This window comes from Coturnix japonica, chromosome 5, assembly GCF_001577835.2.
Source record: "Coturnix japonica isolate 7356 chromosome 5, Coturnix japonica 2.1, whole genome shotgun sequence".
Taxonomy (NCBI): Eukaryota; Metazoa; Chordata; class Aves; order Galliformes; family Phasianidae; genus Coturnix; species Coturnix japonica.
The window spans coordinates 34,321,889-34,344,829 of NC_029520.1; the positions used below are offsets into that span (position 1 = coordinate 34,321,889).

The window sequence follows — 22,941 nt, forward strand, 5'->3', positions numbered from 1 at the left end:
TTGTGGAGAAAGGGTGTGTGCCCAGCAGGAGATAGGTGGAGTATCTCATCCAGGTAACAGCTGCAGGAGGTAAACCTAGGGAGCAGCTGGGGCAGTCTGGCCCAGCTCCTGGTTCCATGGGCAGCCCAAGTGCCTGCTGCAGCTGGCTGCTATCCAGGGAAGGCTGGCAGGACTCAGATTAGCATGAAGGTTATTTTCAGTCAAATAGTTCTAATGCCCACCCCTTCCTCTCTCTCTAAAGGGGATTGGGTTTCTTTCCCTGTGCTGTCCCAACAGTGAGGAGGTGCAGGGGACAAGGGGTGCCTTGGGCTCCCAGGGCAGGGGCTCTGTCTGGGTTGCAGCTTCCACAGGGGTGCAACTTGACAGGACTCTGAGTACCCATCTCCTTGGGAAGAGGTTGAAGCTTGCCTGCTGCACTGAGACTATGACCTGGCTGCTGACTAGGGCTTGCTGTCCCAGAGCTCTTCCCTGGGCTTCCAAATGTCTCTGTGGGTTGATGAACGTTCGGTCCTGGAGCCAGGGTCCTCTCACCGCCTACATGCCAGAAGCTACCTCCTTCCCCGGAGTCCGGGATCACCAGAGCTTATACAAGACATCAGTGGAGCAGGGGGATGCCTTCTGGGGGATGCTGGCAAGAAGTCGGCTCACCTGGATCACCCCCTTCCACTCCGTTCAGGACTGTGACCTGCGCCAGGGCCGGGCTGCCTGGTTCCTGGGGGGGCAGCTCAACGTGGCAGGTGAGGGGGCAGTGAGCCCCATGGGGACCTGGTGCCTCACAGTTGAGCTGAGGGTGAACTGGGGAGGGAGGGTGCTTCCTACCCTACCCAGGAGATAGGGCTGCTGGGTGGAAGGCCTGCCTGCAGGTTGTCTTATGGGAGGGGGCTCTCTGCCTTCTCTGTGTACTGGGTGGGGGGACACTTTTGAGTTTTAGCCCATGAGAACCCAGTGACAGCACCAAGTTGTGTCGGGAGAGGTGTGGGATGGATATCAGGAAGAATTTCTTAAGCGTTGGACTGGGCTGCCCAGGGAAGTCAGGGGAATACCATCCCTGGAGATACTTAAGAGATGTGTGGATGTGGAATTTAGGGATGTATTTAGTGGTGAACTTGGTAATGTCAGGCTGATGGCTGGAGATGATGATCTTAAGGGTCTTTTCCAATCTAAGTGATTCTGTAGTTGTAAATGTCTGTAGATGCCATCCTATGAAGTGCTGTGGCCCCAGAAGCAAAAAGTGCTAGAGTGAGGGAATTTCCCAAAAAGTCCCACTGGTCCTCATAGTCATGGGATGCCCTTCCCTACTGCAAAAGGGTACTTTTCTTTCCTTTACCAGAGGAAAAGAAGGGGCTGGTGGCACGGTGTTCCTGCTTGCAGTGCTGTTCAGAGTCCTAGAGTTCAAAGCATGCAACAAACCTCTCCAAATCTGGGTCTTGTGGGGTGTATTTGGGCAGGTGAACAGCAGATTTTCCTGTTCCTGCTCCCGGGCTGTTGGTTTGCTTCTTTTCCTCCTGCAGATCTGCAAGTGTTCAGGAGAAAAAGGTATTTTTAAATGCAGATGGGCTGTTGCATCATCCCATGACCTCAGTAGCAGGTAATCTAAGTAAGGAAAATATGGAGTGTGACGAGGTTTCTGATGGTTATGCTATAGCCAGAGGTGCAAGCAACTTTTCCTTGAACTGCATCCTAAGGCTGAATGCCTCAGTGTCCATGGGAGGCCAGTGCTGTGCATGGATGGCTCTGCTTTGTCTCACACTCTGCATCCTTCCTGTGCAGATTTTCTCCTCATCCTACATCTGTTATTTAGGAGCATGGCTACTAAAAAAATAGCCATGTTTCACTGTGGAGGCAGTAGCAAGGGCAGAATAGTGGCTGAGTTAATGTTTACCAAGCCTTCTGAGGCCCACAGCTGGCATTAGGGATGTGACCTCCAAGGGATTTAAGGCCATTCCTGCACCAGCCTGTGTTAGGTTGTAGTTAAGAGGAATGTTGATAGTGGAGATTAATATGCACTGAGACACTGAGGAGTACAACCGGCTAGGGTGCCTGTGAACTGCCAGCTGGTACCTGCAGGGGCTGTGCCACTGGGAGCAGGAAGTTCTGGCTGTGATACTGGGTCATCTCTTCCAGTGAACTGCTTGGACCGACATGTCCATGTAGCCCCAGACAAAGTGGCCTTAATCTGGGAGAAGGATGAACCAGGAGAGGAGGTGCGGGTCACATACAGGTCAGTGCATACCTTTGAGCATATGTGAGACATGCACACACTGCAAGGATCTGGTTCGCTGATGTGTGTTCTGCAAGAGGACACAGCATCCCTTCCCATAATTAGGTCACCAGTGTGTGGGCTGCTGGCCTGCCTGTGCTACTCTGAGGCATTAGCCTGTCTCCTGGTCATCCCTATGGGGTCCCTGCCAAGGTTTCTGGTGACTGAGAGATGAATACTCTGCCAGGGAGCTTGGGCTGGCAGGGTCTGCCAACCTCCTTTTGTGGAGAGACCTTCCATGAAATTAGTCACTGACAGCCAAGCTCTTGTTTCAGGCAGAGAAATTGTTTTGCTCATAGTTTCCTACAGCTGTTGTTCTCACTGGTAGGCAGAGCTCTGGAGGATTTGACCTCCCCACCTATAATTGAGCACAAGTCCTGTTTTTATTTGCTGGGGGGAGATGTCGGACTCCTCTTGCAAGCCCCTGGCCTTGCAGGGCAGTATGTGTCACTCCCATTGTTGTAGGTGCTGATAAGAAATGGGTAGGTTGTCATTGGAAAAGTCAGTAGAGGCATCATGGACTGGCTGACCTGTACGGAGTGCTGGTGGCTGTTACTGGACCCAGGGCTGGCTTCTGCTGTTGTTAGTGGCAGTGCCAGGCTCTGCACACAGACCCTTCTAGTTAATCTATTTGCCATAAATAACAGCCCGTGTTTGGTGATGGTCTCCTACTCCCTTCCCACTGCAATTTTATAGCTCTCCCAAAGGACTTCCCACACAGGGTGCTGAGGAATGAAGTGCAGACCTGTGGCTTTAGAGCCTTGGGAAGTTGGGGCACCCCCATCTCTGTGCATTCAAGGTGGATTTACAAAAAAGTCCCTAACTATGTGTTGCTTCTTTGGGCAGGGAGCTGCTGGAGCTGACGTGCCGCCTGAGCAACACCCTGAAACGGCTGGGGGTGAAACGAGGTGACAGGGTGACAATCTACATGCCCCCGTGCCCACTGGCAGTGGCCAGCATGCTGGCCTGTGCCCGAATAGGGGCTGTACACGCCGTTGTGTTTGCTGGGTTCAGTGCGGAGTCCCTGGCAGACAGGATTCGGGACGGTAAGAGCCAATGGGGAGCAGGGACGCATCCAGTATTGCCATCTGGGGTCAGCACTGAGCTTGTTGGTTTGGCAGCTGGGGGCTGAGCCTGGCCAAGGTGCAGGCTTGCTACGGATCTGTGCTGACAGGGGGGTGTCCTGTTGTGCTGCATGGCCATAGAGCAGGCAGCAGCATTTCAGGAAATGGCAGGGGGCTCAGTGAGTGTCTTTCAGCCCACGGGAAGGGTGCTTGGCAGAGACAGACTGGTGTGTGCCATGTGGAGGGGGCACAGGTACTTATGTGGCTCTTCTGCCTTCTGCAGCTCAGTCAGAGACGGTGATCACAGTGAACCAGGGGCTGAGAGGTGGCAAGGTTGTGGAGCTGAAGAAAACAGTGGACCAGGCTGTGAAGCAGTGTCCAGGAGTGAAACGTGTCCTTGTGTCCATGAGGACGGACACCCAGCTCCCCATGACAGCCCTGGATGTTCTGCTGGAGGAGGTGAGGGTCTGTCCAGGGCTCCTGCTGCTCCCCTGGGTATTGCTCAGGTGCTGGGGTCAGGGCAGGATGGGAAGAGTTCATCTGGAAGCAAAGAGGGATCACTGTCCTGCAGTAATGGGAGCTGCATGTGTTTCCCAGAAGGGATAACTGGTAGCTTCCTGCAGCACCTGTGCTGTTGGCAATGTACAGCCTTTGCTCATCAGTTCTGAAAGCAATTTGTACTCGAAAGACTTTCTGGAAGGCTCTTGTGCTGGGCAGGAAAGTGGCTGTGTAAAAATAGCTGCCTCTTACTCAGCAGGTCTGCTCTGATGGAGGAAAGCGTCTGCCAGCTCCACAAGGCAAGGGAATTCAGGCTCAGGAGGAAGGGGGGGAGGAGATGCAGAGGAAGGGAAAGATGGAGTGGTGGGAATGGGTGGTGTGGGTGGCAGAGAAAGGCTTGGGGGCCTGTGAATCAGCACAGGGAGCCTCTAAGACCCTGAGTGGGAAGACCTTGAGTGGGAATTGCTGTTCTGACTCCTGCAGGAGATGATGAAGGAGGATGCGTACTGTGAGCCTGTTGCCATGGACAGCGAAGACATGTTGTTCCTTCTCTACACATCTGGCAGTACAGGCAAGCCCAAGGGCCTGGTTCATTCCCAGGCTGGCTACCTCCTGTTTGCTGCTCTCACACACAAGGTAATGAACCCTATGCGCACAGTGCTCATGAGCCAGCTATTCATAGGCAGCACAGGGAATAGATGGGCCGCCTTATTGCTCGATGATCTCATCTTTATCCAGAGCAAAGCAGGACAGCAGCCTGGCACATCCACATACAGGTAGAGAGGAACAGCAACATGTTCTCCTGCACTGGGACTCTCAAATACATACTCCTCCAAGCTGCTATCTTGGTTTTCCTCTTTCTTTTTACTGCCTCAATCTAGGATCAAATCATTGGGTGTGTTGCTCAGCCTTACTGCTGTGCTGGGGTGGAAAAGCAGGGAGCAAGATGCATGTGCCCATGTTAGCTCTCAGGAATGCTAGAAACAGTGACACAGGATTGGCATGAAATACTGCGCTGTTGGATGGGACAGACTGTTGCTACTGATCGATTTTTAAAAAATAAATAAATAAATAAAAAGACAGACCAGGGCAGGGAAGTTTCCATTACAAACCCTCTGGAATGCCTGAGGCCCTGGAGAACCCAGATCCCAGCTGTCCCACACAAGGAGTTGGCAGCCTGTGTTTCTGGTGCTGAGCAAACAAAATGAAGGATGATGTGCTGCTGCCAGTCTGATGGATTTCAGTTCTGCCCTCTACTGGGCCGTTCTCATTTCCTACTGCTCTAATTTGCAGCCAAAGGTCCTCTCCTTCCTGTGATCCCTCCTCCTAAGGTGTGCAGGGACCATCCTTACACAGAAAGTTCTCCAGTTTTGCTGTTGCAGGATGCTTTATTCAGCCTTGCCTAACATGTTGGGGTGGTGGGAAGGCAGAATGATGCTAAAACTAGAGCTTATGCCCCTTGCCCAGGGGAGGTCCTGCCTCTAGGCTGCGCTCCTCACTGTCTTTCCTTCATGTTGCAGTATGTGTTTGACTATCAGGACAGAGATGTCTTTGGCTGTGTGGCTGACATTGGCTGGATCACAGGGCACAGTTATGTTGTCTACGGTCCACTATGCAATGGTGGCACCACAGTCCTTTTTGAGAGCACTCCTGTCCATCCCAACCCTGGTGAGTGACAAGTGTTGTGGGGATGTAGCGCAGCCACCCTGCAAGATCCATAGCAGGCAGGGGGGTTGGTGGCCTTGGTGCCATCTCATGGGAGTTAGTTTAGCTGAGGGTCAGAGAACTCTTGTTCTCACCTTCTCTCCCTTGGTCTGAGGCTGGGGTACATGTGCGAGTGGTTAATGGCTCTGTTTGTGTTCCAGGACGCTACTGGGAAACAGTAGAGAGGTTAAAAATTAATCAGTTTTATGGGGCACCAACTGCCATTCGCCTGCTCCTGAGATATGGTGATGAATGGGTGAAGAAATATGACCGCTCCTCTCTCAAGGTTCTTGGCTCAGGTGAGTGTTGGTGGCAGGGACTGGACTGGCAGGAGGTGGAGAAACCACATAGTTTGGAGGTGGCTCTGAGCTGCTCCTAGGAAGCTGTGATTTTGACCTTACCCAGGCTCTGTCCCATTTTCTGAACCCTTGCAGTGGGTGAACCCATCAACAAGGAGGCATGGGAGTGGTACTTCCGTGTGGTGGGTGAGACACGGTGCCCTGTTGTGGACACGTGGTGGCAAACAGGTGAGATGCATATTGGCCCTGGCTCCAGGCATGGCCAACTTCACTTCTGTTAGGTTCTAAGAGTGACCTGCTGTTTTGCTGGCTAAATGGGAACAGTGGTTACTGGCATGGTTGTACAAGCAACCCCTTGAAACAAGGGGTCATGGACACCAAAACATAATCAAGATTTAAACATGATAGAGATGAAAGCAAACCCAGAGAAACATGGGGGAGTTGACCAAAGGGATCTGACCTCAGCTGAACTAAATGTGCAGAGAGCCTTCCTCAGCTCACTGGCAAACCCTGACCCTGCCTGTAGCTGGTAGAGTACGCTGAGATCCAGGGCAAAGGCTGATGTCCAAACAGTACTATCTGGCCTTCCTCTTTCTCTAGCTTTGGTATGCATTACAGAGGGGTTTTTGGTGTTTTGTTTGTTTTTTTTTTTCCTTCAGAAACAGGAGGCATCTGTATCTCACCCCGTCCTTCTAACCCTGGAGATGAGATCCTCCCAGGCATGGCCATGAGACCTTTTTTTGGCATCAGCCCCTCTGTACTGGATGATAAGGTACATCTATAGCTTTCAGCCCAGCAGCCAGTTCAGCTCATTTTCTTGTGCTTGCCTATAGGCTGTACTCCTTGAAAAGAGATGTGCAAGCACATCATTCCTCTCACCTCTGCTAAATGGCAGCCTTCTTTACTGAAGATAGGTTAATGTCAAAGCTGTTGACAACCTCTTTCAAGCAGCATAGAAGTATTGTTTTCTAGCTCTGTATTCTGACAAGGTGAGCTCTGCTGAGGCTTCCTGGCTCAAAAACCTGCTGGGGTAGCTGTGCAGGGACAGATAACCTCCCTGGTAGAGCCCTGCAGCCCAGTACAGTGGGCAGCTGGTTGGGGATGGCTGCAGGAAGAGGTTTGGCTTGTCCCTTGGAGCTGGGGCACAGGACTGTCCTCACTGTCTTCCTTGGCATTTCCCCTATGGGGTTATTACTACAGTAGTAAAAATAAGCAGTGGTTGAACAGCCTGATTTCCCTCACTGCGGTTATTAAAGTGCAACTGTTTTACAGGGAAACGTCCTTTTGGGAAATAATGTCTCTGGAGCCCTTTGCATCTCACAAGCCTGGCCAGGTATGGCACGAACCATTTATAAGGACCATAAGAGGTTTGTGGAAACCTATCTGGCTCCTTATCCAGGTAAGAGTAATACACTAAGTCCTCAAGGAGGTGCTTGGTGAAGCGTACTTCAGTCTGACTGCTGGTTTTCTATGTGGGGCAGGACTAGGGGAAGCTGGTTTTGCTGTTCCAGACTTTCAGCATCTCCCCATGACAGAGAGCTCAGCATCACCAAGGGAATGGGTCTTCCCCCTCCCCTGCTATTTGATCACAAGCTTTTTTAGGATCGCATTTTTCCTTCTACCCCCTAAATCCTCACTAGTAACTCTTGGTTCTTTCCTCCTGCAAATCCTGCCAGCTGCTGATCCTCACCCAGAGGCACTGAGCAGGTCCAGATGAAGGAGATAAGCAGCTGCACAAGTACCTGCACAGCGTCAAGGTGTTCCTGGCTTGTAGGGATGAGAAAAGTTGATCTTTAGCCAACATACTGCAGAATCAGGGAAAGAGCCTGATGATGGAGCAGGTACTGAGTTAGGCAGAAAGCAGTGAAGGTTCCTATGTTCTCCCTCAGCACTTGAAAGAAAGGAACAGAGGCCACAAGACCTGGTACTGACAAAAAAGTTGTCAAGTTGGGAATGCTACTGGCTCACAGCTCATATTCTTGCTGTAACAAGCAAGTAAAGCACAGTTCTGTCCCCTGCAGGGTTCTTCTTCACCGGGGATGGTGTGTATCGCACTAGTGAAGGCTATTACCAGCTGACAGGACGGCTGGATGACATCATTAACATCAGTGGGCACCGGCTGGGCACTGCAGAGGTGGAGGATGTTGTGGTAAGAGTAGATAAAGCTGTCCCAGGGGTGGTGGGGCTGCAGTGGTGATGCTCAGGGAAGCCTCTGAAACACCAAGCCAGAACCATGGTGCTGTTGGAGCCACCAGGAATAGTGTTGGACCACTGCTGCTTGAGGGAACAGTCCCTTTCCTCCACTTCCCTGTACTCCTCCGGACTAAGACTCTTCCTAACATAATGCCACAGGCCTGGCAATGCTAACATCACCTTAACAAGGGTTAGTTAGACCTTTTCTTTCCCTCAGGGATGCCCCTGAGTATGTATGCTATAGCTGCATGAAGCTCAGCACTAAGATCTCCCCTCAGCCAGTTCAATTTAATTGGTCTCGTTTGGCTTTAGGTATTGAGCTCAGCTAGTCCCACACTCCATCTTTCTTCTCTCTGCAGCAGAGGCTGATAAGTCTCATGCTCTGAGGGGATGAATCCCAGAGTAGCAGCCAAGCACATTTCTTGAAGCAACTATAGGTCAACTATAGCAACTATATAAAAGTTGTGGGACCTGGTGGAGCAGCCATGGAGGCACACAGGCAGGGCCTTGAAGGTGCAAGCTTAAAGCAGCTGGAGTAGGGGGAGATAAGTTTGCAGAGACCTACTGAAGCAAGGAGAAGATGGGGCAAAGGTCATCAGAGGCCCTTCCCTGACTGCAATGGAGGGATCAAGGGAATTCCAGGGCAGCAGCTATGAACTCCACCCCTGTTCTGTTTTAGAACCACCATGCGGCAGTGGCAGAGTCTGCTGTGATTGGTTATCCACATGAGATTAAGGGAGAAGGTGAGATGCGTGCTTTCCTGTGCCTGAAATGCCTTGTAGGGCCACACTGCACGTGGTGGTCTGTAACAGTAGCCCTTCTGCCAGGAGCCTACGTGTTCATTGTGCTGAAGAAGGACAGCAAGTACGTGGAGGAAACTCTTGCTGCTGAGCTACGGGAGCTGATCTCCAAGAAGATCGCTAAGTATGCGGTTCCAGAATACATTCAGGTAATGTCTCCAGGCTGACCAGGACCCACCTCTGCAGCCTGGCTACCTCCTTTCTCTTGGCTATCAAATCTACTCCTCCCCGCCCAGGTCACACGCCGGCTACCCAAGACACGCTCTGGGAAGATTATGCGGCGGGTGCTAAGGAAGATTGTTGAGAACAAAGCCAGTGAGCTTGGGGACCTAACCACCCTAGATGACCACGAAGCTGTGCAGCAGATCATAGAGGGACACAAGCACCTTGTGGAGGGGCAGAAGAGCTGCTAGTGTGTCTCATCCAGCAGCCATCTCTGGCTCCTTCACTACAGAACCAGGGTCAGGTCCAGAAATGTCACTGAGCAGCTGTTGCCCAGTAAGTGCTCAGACTATACCTCCAGTGCAGTCTGAGAGACCCTCAAGAGCTCTGCCTCCATAGGCACAAAGGAGACAGGGGAGAGAACAGGCAGAACAGTAAGGGGGGAGCTCTGTTTGCTCCTTAAGAACAATGACCAAAATCCTTGGGGTTCCTTGTGCCTTGTAGTAGCTTTGCAGAAAGCAACTGACCAGCCATGGGTAGGTGTATTATTCCTATTCCTGCTTTACGCTTTATCACTTGTCTAGTCCAAGATACATAAACAACTCCTCCAAAGCAAAGAGTAAAAGGAAAAAGAGGCAGAAACCTGGTTAACGCATACTGGTTCTTCTCCAGAAACATCTTTGGATAGCCAACCCCAGATTTTAATACAAAAATGTTTATTTGATCTGTTATTATGTATCTTAAGGAGATGACAGTCGTGTTCTTCTCTGTGCCAGTCTTTTTCTTTTATTACAATGTTACCTGTTGCTTGGGAAGCCAGAGGCTCAGAAGTCAAGTTTGTAGCACCAGAGACAGAGGTCCCAGCAAGGCACTGACAGAAGAACACCAGCTTCTATCTTAGCATCACAGTGCTGCATCCTCAATGCCATAAGGCAGCGTAAGCTTATTTTTCTTTTTTGGCAACCTAGCAGCCCAACCCCTTCTCTCATCAGTGGGACATGTGTGGTCCTGGTATAAGTTCAGACTTAGCCCTGTGTCCATCAGCAGATTTCATAATTGGTCTTGCACCAACCAACTGAATCTCTTGCTGACAGTTCTGCAGCTCCATGTCTGCTATTCAGAGATGTCCCAGGTGTGTCTAGTTTCTGTGGCTGGCCAGATTAGGATATGTTTCTTGTCATTCTTCCCAGGACGGAAGCCGTTTCATCTTCTCACATTGAATGAGTTCCCATCTTCCCCCTCCATGAAGTTTCAAAATCCAGCTGTGGAACTGCAATTCAGTGCCATAACAAGTGTGAGTTGCCGCTGTGAGGGCATGCCCTCCTGTAATGCAGCTCTCCAGCCTTTTGTTTTCCTCTGCTCACCAGAGATGCCCTCCTTTCTCTACCTTGCCCCAAGGCATGGAGTACTGCTCACTATCTCACCTTCTCCAGGCTGGCCCTGTGTCCCACGCTGATCAGAGTCATGCCCAGCTGAAGGCACACACGGTACAGGTCGTGTTCCACCTCTTCTGTCAGAGCACTGGTGGCTTCATCTAGCACTAAGAGACAAGTTGTAAGCCCCACACGTACTTCCCCTCCCAGCTTGTCATCATCCTCTGGGCAGTACAGTAGTGACTGCTGAGAACAGTTCATCAAGAGCTCGTGCAGAAGACAAGTGAGGAGAAGCTTTATGACCTCAACTTTGACAGAACTACTGTCAGCCATATGGGAAGGCTCTCCTTCTTCCTAAGCCCTCAAATCCACCCAAACTACACCATTTGCCTCATTCAGCTTCCTTAAAAGCTGCACACTGCACTGCCCTCACACCATTGGGACAGCTAAGGCCTTACCTTCCCAGCACAGCATGGGGCAGTGCTGCAGACTTCAGAAGAGCAGGATGTAAATGTGTGTGGATGAGTAAGAGCTAGGACGTAGCTCTTGCTGCTAACACAGCTCTGTTTGCCCACATTGACCTTGGCCCCTGACAACTCCTCCAGCAGCCCCCCAGCAGCTATTCCGCCATCTAAACATGTAAAGGAATTAGACCCATCTACAAATATGAGCTTCTTGGCTCCCTGTCACACAGATAAAGAAACATTTTCACTTCTGAATCCTCTGTGCTATGCTACCTAAATTTACCACTATAGCCAAGCACGTTCGTGAGCTGCCTCTGTGCCAGCTTTTGTTTATGCCAGAGGCCCTGCCTCTCTTCTGTAGCTGCTCACTCACCTGCATATCTTGGCTGAAGGTAGAAGAGCCGTGCAAATGAGAGCCTTTGCATCTCCCCTGGGGACAGGATGTCATACCTGCAGCAGGGACAAAATTCAAATATCTCCCTCAACAAAAACATCTTGTTTGTGAACAAGTTTACAGCTGCTGACTTTGGAGACCCCAGCAAACAACCGCCCCCGTGCTCCCCCTCCACATTGGCACTGGCTCTGCACCCCAATGCACAGTCACTTTCCTGCACAGCAGCATGGTTGCTGCTGTGGAAATTGATGCTTGGGGCATAATTCCTTCAGCCCTGAATACTGCATGCCTCCCCCAAAACACAGCTGAACACAGAAGATGCTCCTAAGACCAGCAGCAACACGCAACTGCTTAGAAGCTCCCCAACCACAGAGATCATATAAATTAACACAAACAGTGTGCAGCCTTACCAGTTCCAGTCCACCTGCTTATCCAGTCCTCCAGCCCTTGCCAGCAAATCGGTCTGCAGAGAGCATAGCAACCTCATGAACACAGCCCCAACCCTGCTAGCCCACAGGGGACATAGCCCTAAGAATTACTATCTTCTTCCTTCTACTCTTTCTACTCCCACTTCAACTGAAGTCACTTCTCTGCCTGCTCCCACAGCTGGTCCCGTCCCAGCTATTGAATTATTCCCTGCCTGTGTCCAGTGTGTGGTCATGCTGTGCTGCCACAATACCTCATTCCTTCTTCCTTCTCTGGTAGCACCAGTCAAGGTGGCAGCAATGCCACCAGGGACTCACCAGCCCTGCCAGCTTCAGGAATCGCACAATCCTCTCATCACCTGCAGATCCTAGGGGAGAAAGTGTGTAAGTACAGGAAACATCGATGGAGACCACTGCTCCAAAAACTAACTGTTCAGATAAGAGGAAGGTTTAGAGAAGCTCCTCAGGTCCAGCATAGCACACTCAACCACTTAAATGTATCAAGTCCTGAGCTTTGGCACACAGAGGGCTCCCAAAAACTGATCCACCTTAAGCCATGTCTGTGAGCAGCACACCAGGATATGGCTGGGCTCCACAGATACACCTGAAGCTTGGAACAGACAGACAGACCCAGAATACAAGGGTCCAGGCTTCACTCTGATAGAAACTTAAACTTGGACATCCATAGGATGTAGCAGCTTAAAATCAGAGGTGTGATTTGGCTGGGGAAGTGGGCAGGGGAGAGAAAAGATCCACATGGTCTGACCTTGACAACGTGTAAGGTCATGAGACCTCAGCTGACAAAGAGGAACAGAGAAAGCCAAAGGTGTGTGGAAAATGAGATAAAGGCAAATCTGGCTTCCAAAAAGCAGGTTGTACCAGATAGATCAGATGTATTCCAGCAGCATGTTTAGAAATCAGCAGGGTGCCTGGCCTGAACACATATCATATATCACAGTACAACATGCAGAGTACTGCCAGCCTGTCCTCAGCATATAAAGAGATTGTGTTCTCCTCAAAACGGAAGGAATGCAAAGCCAATCCAAAGCTATAGGAAAGTTAATCTTCCAGGGAAAAGCAGAGTGAAACAAAACTGAAACAGAGCATTCCTGATGGAGTTCTGCAGAGGAGAAGCTGCACTGGGTACAGAATATGGAGTTGAAACCGCAGGGATAAATAATTGCTCTGATGAATTTCCATGTACCCGAAACTGGATAGATGTCCTTCAGAGGATAGATCACCTGTTTTAAAAAATAAAAAGAGGTCATGTCAAAGATGGACATCAGGGACAAAATGGTGGTGGCACAAACTCAGAGGCAGCAGGCCCAGGGCTCACCTGCTCACGCAAGCTGCCATCAGTGAAGAATGGCCTCTGTGGCAAGAACACCACTCCATGGGGGCCAAAGCAGGTCAGCATCTGGACATTCCCTGCACAGAGACACGCTCATGACAAGCCTGTAGCACCTGCTTGCAACTACCTGCCACTCCCATGAAGTAAAAAACATATCACAGAAAAGGTGTATTTCCAAGACAAAGCAAAGCAATGAGAGCAGGAGCAGAGTCAGTGATTCAGAGAAGGAGCAGCTCAGATGCATTGGTGACACAGCACTATGACAAATGGCACTGGCCTCACAACTTCCCACTGCCAACTTCTAAACTCAGTAGCACAGATTTAATTGATGAAGAGAAGGCTACGGCAACTTGCAGTCTTTACCCTGTGTGCTCTCCCAGAGTCCCCCAAGTGCCCTCAGGAGAGATGTCTTCCCTGTGCCAGTGTTCCCCATGATCATCATGCTGTCTCCTTGCGAGATCCTGAGGCTCAGATCCTTGATGAGCAGCTTGCCAGAGGATGGCACTGAGAGCGTCACTCGCTCCAGAAGGAAAGCTGTATCCCTTGGCTCTTGGTCCTCCCCAGACTCACTGCTGGACCACCACAAAGACAAAGAGATCTGGGGGTAAGTGACAGTTCTGAGGCTGGTAAAGACCAGGAACCTTCCCGTCCACATTAGACATCCTGTGCCTCTGTAATATTAGCCTTGCCACACACATCCCAGGTTACAGTGAGCACTGTTCTGCTAGTTCCAATCGACTGCAAGCAACAGGCTGCAACTCCAAGGGCCACTTCCACCCAGTGACAGCCCAAGATGCTGCATGTAAACTGCAAGCCAACGTGCTAAGGGTAGACTCACCTGTCTGAGTCCCAGGCTTTTGTTTCTGAGTAGCTCTCATTTTCTTTTCTGCCAAGACTCAGCAAGGTCTCCTGCAGTTCACCAATCCTAGACAAACAAAAGGTTCCATGAATGCCAGAGACAACTCCAGTACTCTTCACTGCCAACCTTGTCCATAGTCATACACAAGTGTTTCTTATGTATTTAGCAAAGACCTGGGCAGAGTCATGTTTCACACTCACCTCTCCAGCAGAGGCCTGCCCACACAGAAGCTCACCTGTGTGTGTAGCCAGCAACATCGGTCACAGTGCTGGAGAGATCTATGAGCTGGCTGAAGCAGCTGATGAGGTAGATGGAAACAAAGGCATTCTGGGGAAAAATCATACACCAAAGCAAGGATCAGCACTGACATGGGAAACTTGTCCCCTCTCCTGTGGTTGCAAGAAGGTAGCCAAAAAGACCAGACATCCAGCTGGGTTAGCAATCCCAGAAGGATGAAGGGGAGTGAAGGAGAAAATGGCCACATTCAGATGGAACAGGGCTTCTCTGCTCTGTACAGCAGTTCTGGCTGGGGGCCACACCTCATGCCACTCAGGGATGGTGTCTGCAAACTCATCCTGTCTCAGTCACACAGATCCATGCCACCAGCCATGTACACCCTACATGGCTCAGAGCTGACTGTTTCAGCCTGCAGTATTCACTTAGCTATTTTTACTTCTGTATTATCCATCACAAGCCAGTTTTGAGTACCTAGAAACAAGTCGGGCTGGGAAGACTCCTCTCCAGCAGCCTAGTGAGTGAACACAAGAAAGCTCAGTCTCAAAACTGGCCATGGACATAACCCAAATCTGCAGCACTTTATGGGCCTAGCACTAAAAATCCAAACATTCTGATCTCCGTTTTTACATACAGAAGTATGAGTTAGGAAGCACTTTAAATCCTCAGTTTAATCACACACAAGCTCCTATTTCCATGCCACCATAAGCAGGGTCAGTGACCTCAGGGTCACTTGATGCAGGTTAGTCAGCCCCAGTGCCACCAACCCAACACAAAACTTCCATCCTCAGTGCCTGTGCACCCTCCACAATAGAGTTTAGCCACATGAAATTAGACATAAGTCCTAGTGTTATCTCACTTCTGGCATCGGGGATTCCTATACAGTCAGTAAGCACAACCCACGCAGCACAATTCAACCCCTGCCCAATGTAGAATATGATCTGTAGCTCACCTTGCTGACCAAGGCACTGAGTTCTGTTGGACTCAGGTCACCATAGACCCCAGAAAAGATAGGAATGGCAATGATCACGTAACTCAGGATGCTGCCCAGGTAGTCAAAGGTGTTGATTCCAACTGGACAGAAACACATGGAGAGGAGACAGTGAGTTTGAGTGGGAATCTCTCTCCCCACCAGCCCCCACAGTGCAACCCACAAGCCCACTCAAAAAGAAGACCCAGATCTTGTCTCAGCCTTTCAAGGTACACTTGGGCATAAAACTGGACAGCACAAACACTGGGATGAAAACACAAGAAAAAAAAAATACAAGGCCCCACAGTGGAGAAATATCACTCAGACACAGCTTGGGAACCACTGGGGTACAAAAACTACTTTTTCTACTTGTTTTTGCTCTTTAGAGGACTGGCTGGCTCTGGAGAGATGGGTAAAAGGGCAAAAAGGAAGCTCTGGGCTGGGATGCTTGGCCATGAAGTCTGCTTTGGAGCACACAACAACTAGAAAGATTTAAGCTGCCAAAAGTCCCATAGAAACAGCTGTGCTCAGGGCTCTCCCTCTCTCATGCTGCTTAGAAGTTCACCATGAAGGGGAGATGAGGAAGAGCTGTCTTGACACTATTTAGCCCCCCAAACCTGGGCCCTGTAACAATGAGAAACACCACCCAAAGACCCCCACTCACTGTAGAGCCACAGCTCCTTGCCTATCAGCTCCCTCTGGGTCTGCAGCAGGCTCTGCAGCCTGCGGTCAGTGCGCATGTGCTCCACTTGCCCGGCCCTGTAAAATAAGATCGCACCATCACTTCTGGAGGAGCCACAATGGGGTAAAGGTGTGGGCTTTAGAACTGAGTCCTGAGGAGGGCCTGTCACTGCAGCCTCTAAGCTCTTTGTTGAGATGGAACTGAACACCCATAGGCTCCTTCCTGAAGATATTTTCACCAACTCTGACTGAAACGAGCAGCCCTGCAGTTCTCTTCCAGAGCCCATGGATATTTCTGTCCCATACAGGAATAGGTGAGACCAGGGCCTTACACCATCGGTAAGATGTATGAGCCTTGAGCAAAGCACATCCAAGGATACACATACTTTCAGAGCAAAGCCTGCTTGGAAGAGTGGGACAGTACTGCTACATATCTGGAGCCAGAAAGCAGAGGGCAGAGGCAAATCCAGGAGCTGAGAGCAAGCAAACAGTATGGGTAACCCCAGCCTCCAAGCCCTTTCTTTTCCAAGAGCTTCCTAAAAACATCAGTAGATCCCCCACAACCTGAGCTAGCAGTGAAGTTCCCATGCCCTTGCTGCCCGCACTGCCAGCAGCCCGGCACTCCCTGAGCAGGCAGCGAGGAGGCATAACCTGGCTCTAACTCACTGCCTTAGCAAAGTGTGGAAGCTCTTTCTTCTCATTTGCAAGGCTTGGGCTGCCCTCAGGTGGCAAAATGCAGATAGAGCTCTATGTTTCACTCCAGATGAAATGAATGTTCAGCAAGGACACAGAGAGTTAAAGTCTGGGCACTAGGGGCCAAAACTCGTAGCTCAAGTGCACAACCAGCACTTGGTAGCTATTATTTCTTTGCAGATATGGAGAAGTTGTTGTATTTGTTTCAGTTTCTCTTCCCATTCACTTTCAAAGTAAGTCTGCCAAAAGTCAAGAAACAAAAAACCAAAAGGATAAAATGGTGACAACGATCAGTTTTTGTTTTTCCTTCATCAAAACAATCAGTGGTTCAGCAGGTACAAGAGGACAAGATTTAACAGCTTCTATAGACTAGGGAAGCCTGGTAATCAAATGAGCCACTCACCACACACCCTCCTTTTGCAGGATTCTAAGAACAAATCCTCTTAAAAATTTCCTTTGTTTTTAGTTAAGATTCTTATCATGAAAATGTCTGGTTTAGTGCAACTCAATTAAACTTCCAATAAATGGATTTTTTCTACCTATGAAGTCAGATATACGGTTTTCTAGTCTGAGATTTCATTTTCCACTTAGAAATGGAATGGAAAAACAAAAATGTGTGGAACAGCACTACAGCTTAAGTGAGGGATATTACTAGAGGTTGTTCTTGAAATATTAACACCAACCATTAAGAACCAACTAGTCCAGAAAAAAAAAATGCAGATTGCCAGTGCAAAACAAGATCGATGTTATTTAAAGCAAGGTTTCATGCTAATTTTTACAAAATCAGTGATTTTGAATCAAAGCACCCTGGAGATCACTGTAACAGTTGAAATGCTCAGTCACCACAACATGAACAAGCAAATGAATATCAGTCAGGAAAGTCCACAGATAGGGCAGTCTCTGCTTTCTTAAATTCCTGGAAGAAGTGCAATTGCACAACAGGCAGGACAAAGGCAGACACGTGACAAGAATTGAGCAATGACCTCCTTCCACTGACCTGGTACCCCACCACATATTCCACACAAACTGTGGCCCTTTTTCTGGGCTTTAGCCATGTCTGTGAACCACCCTAAAGGCTCCAAGCAGCAGCTCAATACACTGCAGGGCATCTCAATGTGTGAAGGTGCTGCTCTCATATGCACAGCTCTGGGAACTGTGATACTAGTTTACAGCCACATGTAAATGGCATCAAGCAAATTCAGATAACAGCAGTGCTGTATTGGGAGGGGCAGGGCACAGACTGACCTACAAAAGCAAGCAGAAATAACAAAGCAAGGCAAAAACCTAGCACACCCACAGAAGACATGCAGGTTAGCAGCAGCAGGATGGGACCAGAAGCAATCTGCAAAAAGTCCCCCAAGAGAACCTCCTGATAAGATGCAATGAGATCTCAAAAAATCTTCTAGGTTGGAAGGATCATGGAAAAACATCAGGAATAGTCTCCAAGACAGCACCAAATCTGTATTGGGCCTAGTGTTAGACAGTAGGCAGAGAGCAACTAGTCATCTGCAGTTGCTGTAGAGCATTTCTGCAGACTGTACAGAATGCACAGGAAAATACTATGTTGTAGAGCAAACGATCTATAACCTTGTACCTGCAGCAGGATGGAGGGGGTAGAAAACACAGACTGCAGCAGTTCTGGGGTACAAGCACACATTGAAGATGCCCCAGGTTGGCAGGATCTCTTTTCTACTTACCGATAGAAAGCAGCTGGTTCTGCATTGACACGAATCTGCATGTGCTTGAACCTGAACAATCCATAAAACATCATCAGGATTGTGCATAAGTATACAGTGCATTATACAGCTATCAGCCCTGCTAGATGTACTCATCTTGCACCTATCAGAGTAATGACCTGAGGCATCTCTCACCACAAATATTCAACAGGCTCAAAAAGGCACTGAAAAACAAGCCTTGGCACAAGCTGACATCATCCTGGGACACCTCAGCAGCACATTTGTTTGGTATTCTGCTCACTGTCCTATTTTAGCCCTGAGGCAACCCTTCCCCCTTGGGCAATTTTCTTCAGTGCATCCACAGCATTAGCAGAGGCGACAGGCAGTAGAAATCAGGAGACTGTACCAAGGACACTGCCTGACACAACATAGAACACCAGAAATGGTGGCTGGAGCTCAGCACACTGATTCTGTAGCAGGCCTGAGCAGGTAGGTTTCTCTGAGCTGGGAAGCAGCTGACAATGTGTCACAGACAAGAGAAGTAGCTGCAAGCATAGCACTGAACAGGGACTACAATGGAGCTCTCATAGGAGCTGCCAAAAAGCAGAGAAAATGCTACTCTGCTGTGACTCACCTGAAATCCCCCTCCAGCTTTTCCTGCTGCACAAGTTTAGACACAATTGGGCTCATCAATACCTTGTTAACGATTGTCCCAATGACGAAATACCCAAAGATGCTCACAGGGCCTAGCCAGCCTGTGCTACAGAGGAGGAGAAAGAGAAGTCAGATAACACACCAAGCAAAAGGAAACTCCAGCACCCCCAGGGCTTAAGAAGTCAAAGCCCTCAGCTCTCACCCCTCTTTGCTTTCACAGTGGTTTAGGGGCCATTACTGCACACCCCAGCATCCCCAAGGCAGAAGTCCTTTTGGAGTGCAGAGACCCTTCACCCACACATGAGAGCACCCTCAGAGTTGTAGCAGCAATTATAACACAGAACCATAGAATCACAAAGGTTGGAAAAAGCCTCCATGATCATCCCATCAAACCATCCAATCATGGTTACCGAGCTCCAAAAGAGAGCATAGGAAAGAGTTGAAGAAGCAGGGCCAGGGCAGGTCCTTACCTGTGAAAGCACTGGTATGTGTAGTATGCCAGTGTGAAGGGAGAGATGACAAGCTTGCTGGCCATGGAGCTGAGCTGCTTGCAGAACCTCTCCACATCCTGGCTGATCCTCTGGTCCCTGCTCAACACAAAGAGGTACAATTAAAGCCTTCAAGATAGAACCGGTCAGTGCAGGGCACAGTAACTCTCTAACAGGGAACATGCCAGGCTGTTTCACTACCTGAACTTAGGATAGGGGGAATCAAAACAACTCTGCATGGGAGGGACCTGCAGCCTGACTCCCACAAGGAGACTACCTCCATGGCTCATTATGGCCCAAGGGCTTTCCTGCCACCCAGGAAGAACAGCTCCTATTGTTATCTTCACCTTCATCCTTCTATTAACCCCTTCTTCCACCCTCTGCAACACTGTCCACTCTGTTCTTATGGGTCCTGCATCCCTATTCACTGTTCCCTGGTCCTTCACTTGTACTACCAAAAACATCAGCTCTTCCTCAAACCTGGTGCTACATATCAAACACCAGAGCTACTGGAACTGGTTAGAGCGCAGCACAGGCCTTCAAAAGCTATTAAGGATTTGCTAAGTCCACCACTAAAGCCACCCCTAAGTCAGTAGCTGGTCCCTTTGCTATACAGAAGAAAGTGCTTTCATTTTGCTGCATACTAAAAAGTATCACTTCATTGTCTAGTCCATTCTCTAACTACCTTGTGCATGGAAAAAAAATCTCATCACAACTGCAACACAAGGAATATTTTTGTAGTGGCATCAAAAAAGACACTAAACAGTAAAACTGGCTGTTTGAGTACAAGCAGGGTGTTAAAGAAGAACGCTCTGTGGTAGCCCCACACTATTAATCTGCTAAGGTCAGGAGAGCTGCCTCTATCACTGTGGAACAGATAGACTTGGTTATCTCATGCATTTCACTGCACAATGTGAACACACTCCTTAGTTAAAAATAAACCTGGGCAGTATAGTCATATGATGAGGAGCCTCTGCCCTCTCCTTCCTCCAGCCAAAGGAAATGATGGGTGTGCAGGACCCTTCAACCACAGCCAATGTGCTGCACTGCCTGGGAAGCATAATACATCTTGGTGACAGGAAAGAACACCTCCCTCTCACATGATGTCTAATGCAGGTTCTTTAACTCTTCAAACTGTATAACTGTGACAGCAGTGCCCTGTGTGTGAGGACAGGCTGAACAGCCTCAGTCAGCATGCTGCTGCATGGAAGATGTCTGACCTTGCCTGTACAGCCTGAGTAAAAGAGCAGCTCTGCAGTAACCAGGATGGTGCAAAAAGCAAAACTTCTCCCTTGCTGTAGCTGTGCCAGAGGCTGCTACAGAGGGACTAAGAGAAGATCTAAGCGCTGGCTGGATAAACCGTGAGGAACTGAATATTTCCTCTTCTCCCACATTTCAATTCAGCCCTGGCATTTCCTTCCTAGGAACAGGGAAGAGGAAATACAGCATCAAAACAAAGTCTCCCCTGGATGTGACTCAAAAGTGCTAATAACTGTATTCAGCTGGAGACTCTGGTGGTTGAAGTTCAAACTGAATGACAGAGACTGCCCCGAGCACATTGGTTGCGTGAGGTAGTGTTCTCTGCCTCCAGCCAGGCCCCATGCTACTTCACACCAAGTGCCGAGGGCTGATTTTGCAGTGTGGTTTATAGCAGCACTAGAATTCTGTTCTGATGATCCTCCATTTTCCTTGCAATAGATACCTCCTGCATGCAAAACCATCCGGATAGAAGTGATGGAGGAGACTCTATCACCTCCCACCTGGGGCAGTTCCTATGGCTTAAACCCATATGTACCCAGAGATACAGAAATGGCAGAAAAAGGTGAAGAACAAGCAAGAAGCTGAAAGAAGCTGCAGGCAACCTACGGGTTATCGATGTCCTCGTGCAGAATGTGCAGGCTGTAGTAGACTTGGCCCTGGAAGTAGCATTTGTGGAGGTATTCAGTGAGAGATTTCCTCCAGCTGACGTACAGCAGGTTGCAGATAAACTGGTCGAAGCTTTTTAGCTGGAACAAGGGCAGGGAGACAGATGGGATGAGCCAGCACAACAAACACTCCCCAAAACAAAACAGGTATTAGCAGTTTGCGGCAGTGACTGTGTAGGTGCACAACAAGCTAGGGCAGGCCTAGATCCTTTATCAAGGATAACCCTGCATATATCACTGCAGGAGCAATGGCAACAAGTGAACCCCCGGCTTGTCTTACCGTGGAGTTCACTACAATCATGGTCAGCGCGACGGCAGTCAGCGTTTGGAATCCTGAGAAGTCCTTGCTCCCCAGCACCTCGTAGTACTGGCTGGGGATGACACCGACCTGATAGATAACCAGCTGCTCTGCAGGACGGAGGGACGCACGGAAGGGAAGGGCTCATTGCAACGGGAAGGCAAAGGGAGAGCGAGGAGCACCAAGCCCCCAGCTCCCCGCTCCAAGCTTACCCAGCACGGCCACGCCGAGCAGCGTCAGGAACATCAGCACGTTCGGGGAGGGCCATTTGGGAAACAGCACAGCCTGGATCCTCAGGAAGCGCCGCACGAACAGCAGGTCGAGCCGGGGCCGGGGCCTGGCAGGGGGCAGAGAAGCGGCAGAGCCGGCCGTCAGCTCGGCACCCCTCGGCACCCCGCCGCACTCACCCCGCTCCGTCTCACCGGCTGCCGGCCCCGGCTCCCCGAGCCCGAGCGCCGTTTCCCTCCATGCCCGCTCGTCCCGCCTCCGGGCGCCGCGTCACGCGTGTGCACGAATATTCACCATCCGGTGACTATTCACGAGCTCCCCTCGCAGCCCAGCAACCCGCCGCAAGCCGCGCCCGCACCACAGAGCAGCGCAGAGCAGCGCAACGAGCGCCGTCCCACCGCCATGGCGGCCGGGAGCGCCTCCTGGCGAGCCGGGATGGCCGGGCTCCCCTCGGGGCTGCCCGTCGGGCTGCACGCTTCGGGCTGCTCTCAGCCCCTGCTCCCTCATCCCTGGGCCAGGTGCTTCCAGCACAATGCCGAAGGTCTCGGCACCTCAATCCGTAGCCAAGGGTGCAGTCTTTAAAGATGGACCTCCCTCTCACCATCATCTTCCCCTGCTCACAGCAGTCCTCCCACGGTGCAGTATAGATGCTGGCTCCTCTGTTACTTCATGGCAGCACTCTCTGCTCCCCATCCTCCCCTGCTCACAGCATGACTTCCCAGCACTAAGGCATGCAGGGGCCCGACTCAGAGATGTGATGGGCTCCCAAACTCTTCCTCTCGCTCTATGCCCTTTGCCCAGGGGTTTCCTGGGACCTGCCTGAGGCAGCCAAGATCAAGCACAAAGGAGTGGATCATCCTGCAGCACTCCATCCCCATACTCCAAGCAGCATTTACATCTCTTACAGCACTGCTTCTGACTCCCACTTTTCCCCCAGAACCAGCATGGTCTTCTAGCACCTGCCTTTCCCCATGGTGTTGGCTTTCCATATCCATCCATACCCTGGGGCCTCACAAGACAAATGGGAGTTGCTGTTGAGTACTGGAACAAATGCAGAACAGCAGTCTCAACTCATACGCTTGCTTTCCCTCAGCTTGTCCATCCCAGATCTTTCCTTTCCTGTGTGGTTTTCTGCAATGGTTCCTAGTGAGGTGCTTCCAAAAGGATGTCACCCTTCTGGTCTTTCCAAAATTGTATCTCCTGTTTCCTGTTCATTTCCAAACTCCAGCTTCTTCATATGCACCTATA

At 50.2% G+C, this 22,941-nt stretch overlaps 2 protein-coding genes across 7 annotated transcripts; one reads left to right on the forward strand and one right to left on the reverse strand.

The window, feature by feature from the left end:
• Nucleotides 1-232: 232 nt before the first annotated feature.
• Nucleotides 233-9,711, forward strand: LOC107315148 (acetyl-coenzyme A synthetase 2-like, mitochondrial). Of its 3 annotated transcripts, none has more exons than XM_015865204.2 (14): nucleotides 233-737; nucleotides 2,125-2,221; nucleotides 3,107-3,306; nucleotides 3,608-3,783; nucleotides 4,306-4,458; nucleotides 5,343-5,490; nucleotides 5,688-5,825; nucleotides 5,961-6,053; nucleotides 6,485-6,597; nucleotides 7,098-7,224; nucleotides 7,847-7,974; nucleotides 8,698-8,761; nucleotides 8,846-8,967; nucleotides 9,055-9,711. In XM_015865204.2, exons 1-14 carry the CDS (start codon nucleotides 425-427, stop codon nucleotides 9,229-9,231), a joined length of 2,049 nt encoding a protein of 682 aa, XP_015720690.1. In that variant the 5' UTR covers nucleotides 233-424; the 3' UTR covers nucleotides 9,232-9,711. The 3 variants fall into 3 exon arrangements, with proteins under 3 accessions (XP_015720690.1, XP_032300830.1, XP_015720691.1); XM_015865205.2 differs by lacking the exon at nucleotides 233-737 and adding an exon at nucleotides 860-1,588; XM_032444939.1 differs by lacking the exon at nucleotides 5,961-6,053.
• Nucleotides 9,680-22,035, reverse strand: ABCD4 (ATP binding cassette subfamily D member 4). 4 transcript variants are annotated; one of them, XM_015865206.2, is made up of 19 exons: nucleotides 21,888-22,035; nucleotides 21,678-21,802; nucleotides 21,448-21,575; nucleotides 21,109-21,248; nucleotides 19,225-19,341; nucleotides 18,735-18,860; nucleotides 18,122-18,172; nucleotides 15,715-15,809; nucleotides 15,033-15,154; nucleotides 14,082-14,173; nucleotides 13,826-13,912; nucleotides 13,351-13,559; nucleotides 12,973-13,064; nucleotides 12,841-12,877; nucleotides 11,955-12,004; nucleotides 11,622-11,674; nucleotides 11,191-11,267; nucleotides 10,405-10,520; nucleotides 9,680-10,250 (listed from the first exon to the last, which is right to left on the reverse strand). In XM_015865206.2, the coding sequence occupies exons 1-19, from the start codon at nucleotides 21,932-21,934 to the stop codon at nucleotides 10,158-10,160; spliced, it is 1,857 nt and encodes a 618-aa protein (XP_015720692.1). In that variant the 5' UTR covers nucleotides 21,935-22,035; the 3' UTR covers nucleotides 9,680-10,157. The 4 variants fall into 4 exon arrangements, with proteins under 4 accessions (XP_015720692.1, XP_015720693.1, XP_032300831.1 ...); XM_015865207.2 differs by having other exon boundaries at nucleotides 13,351-13,556; nucleotides 21,888-22,034; XM_032444940.1 differs by lacking the exons at nucleotides 21,448-21,575; nucleotides 21,888-22,035 and having other exon boundaries at nucleotides 21,678-21,788.
• Between the last annotated feature and the right edge of the window lie 906 nt (nucleotides 22,036-22,941).

Coding starts and splice junctions, on each gene's coding strand:
- LOC107315148 (XM_015865204.2), top strand. CDS start 425: ATGACCTGGCTGCTGACTAGGGCTTGCTGTCCCAGAGCTCTTCCCTGG. Junction 3,307..3,607: donor GGCAGACAGGATTCGGGACG/GTAAGAGCCAAT, acceptor TGCCTTCTGCAG/CTCAGTCAGAGACGGTGATC. Junction 8,762..8,845: donor ACATGAGATTAAGGGAGAAG/GTGAGATGCGTG, acceptor CCCTTCTGCCAG/GAGCCTACGTGTTCATTGTG.
- ABCD4 (XM_015865206.2), bottom strand. CDS start 21,934: ATGGAGGGAAACGGCGCTCGGGCTCGGGGAGCCGGGGCCGGCAGCCG. Junction 12,878..12,972: donor ATGGCAGCTTGCGTGAGCAG/GTGAGCCCTGGG, acceptor TTTTTAAAACAG/GTGATCTATCCTCTGAAGGA. Junction 11,675..11,954: donor TCCTGAAGCTGGCAGGGCTG/GTGAGTCCCTGG, acceptor TGCTCTCTGCAG/ACCGATTTGCTGGCAAGGGC.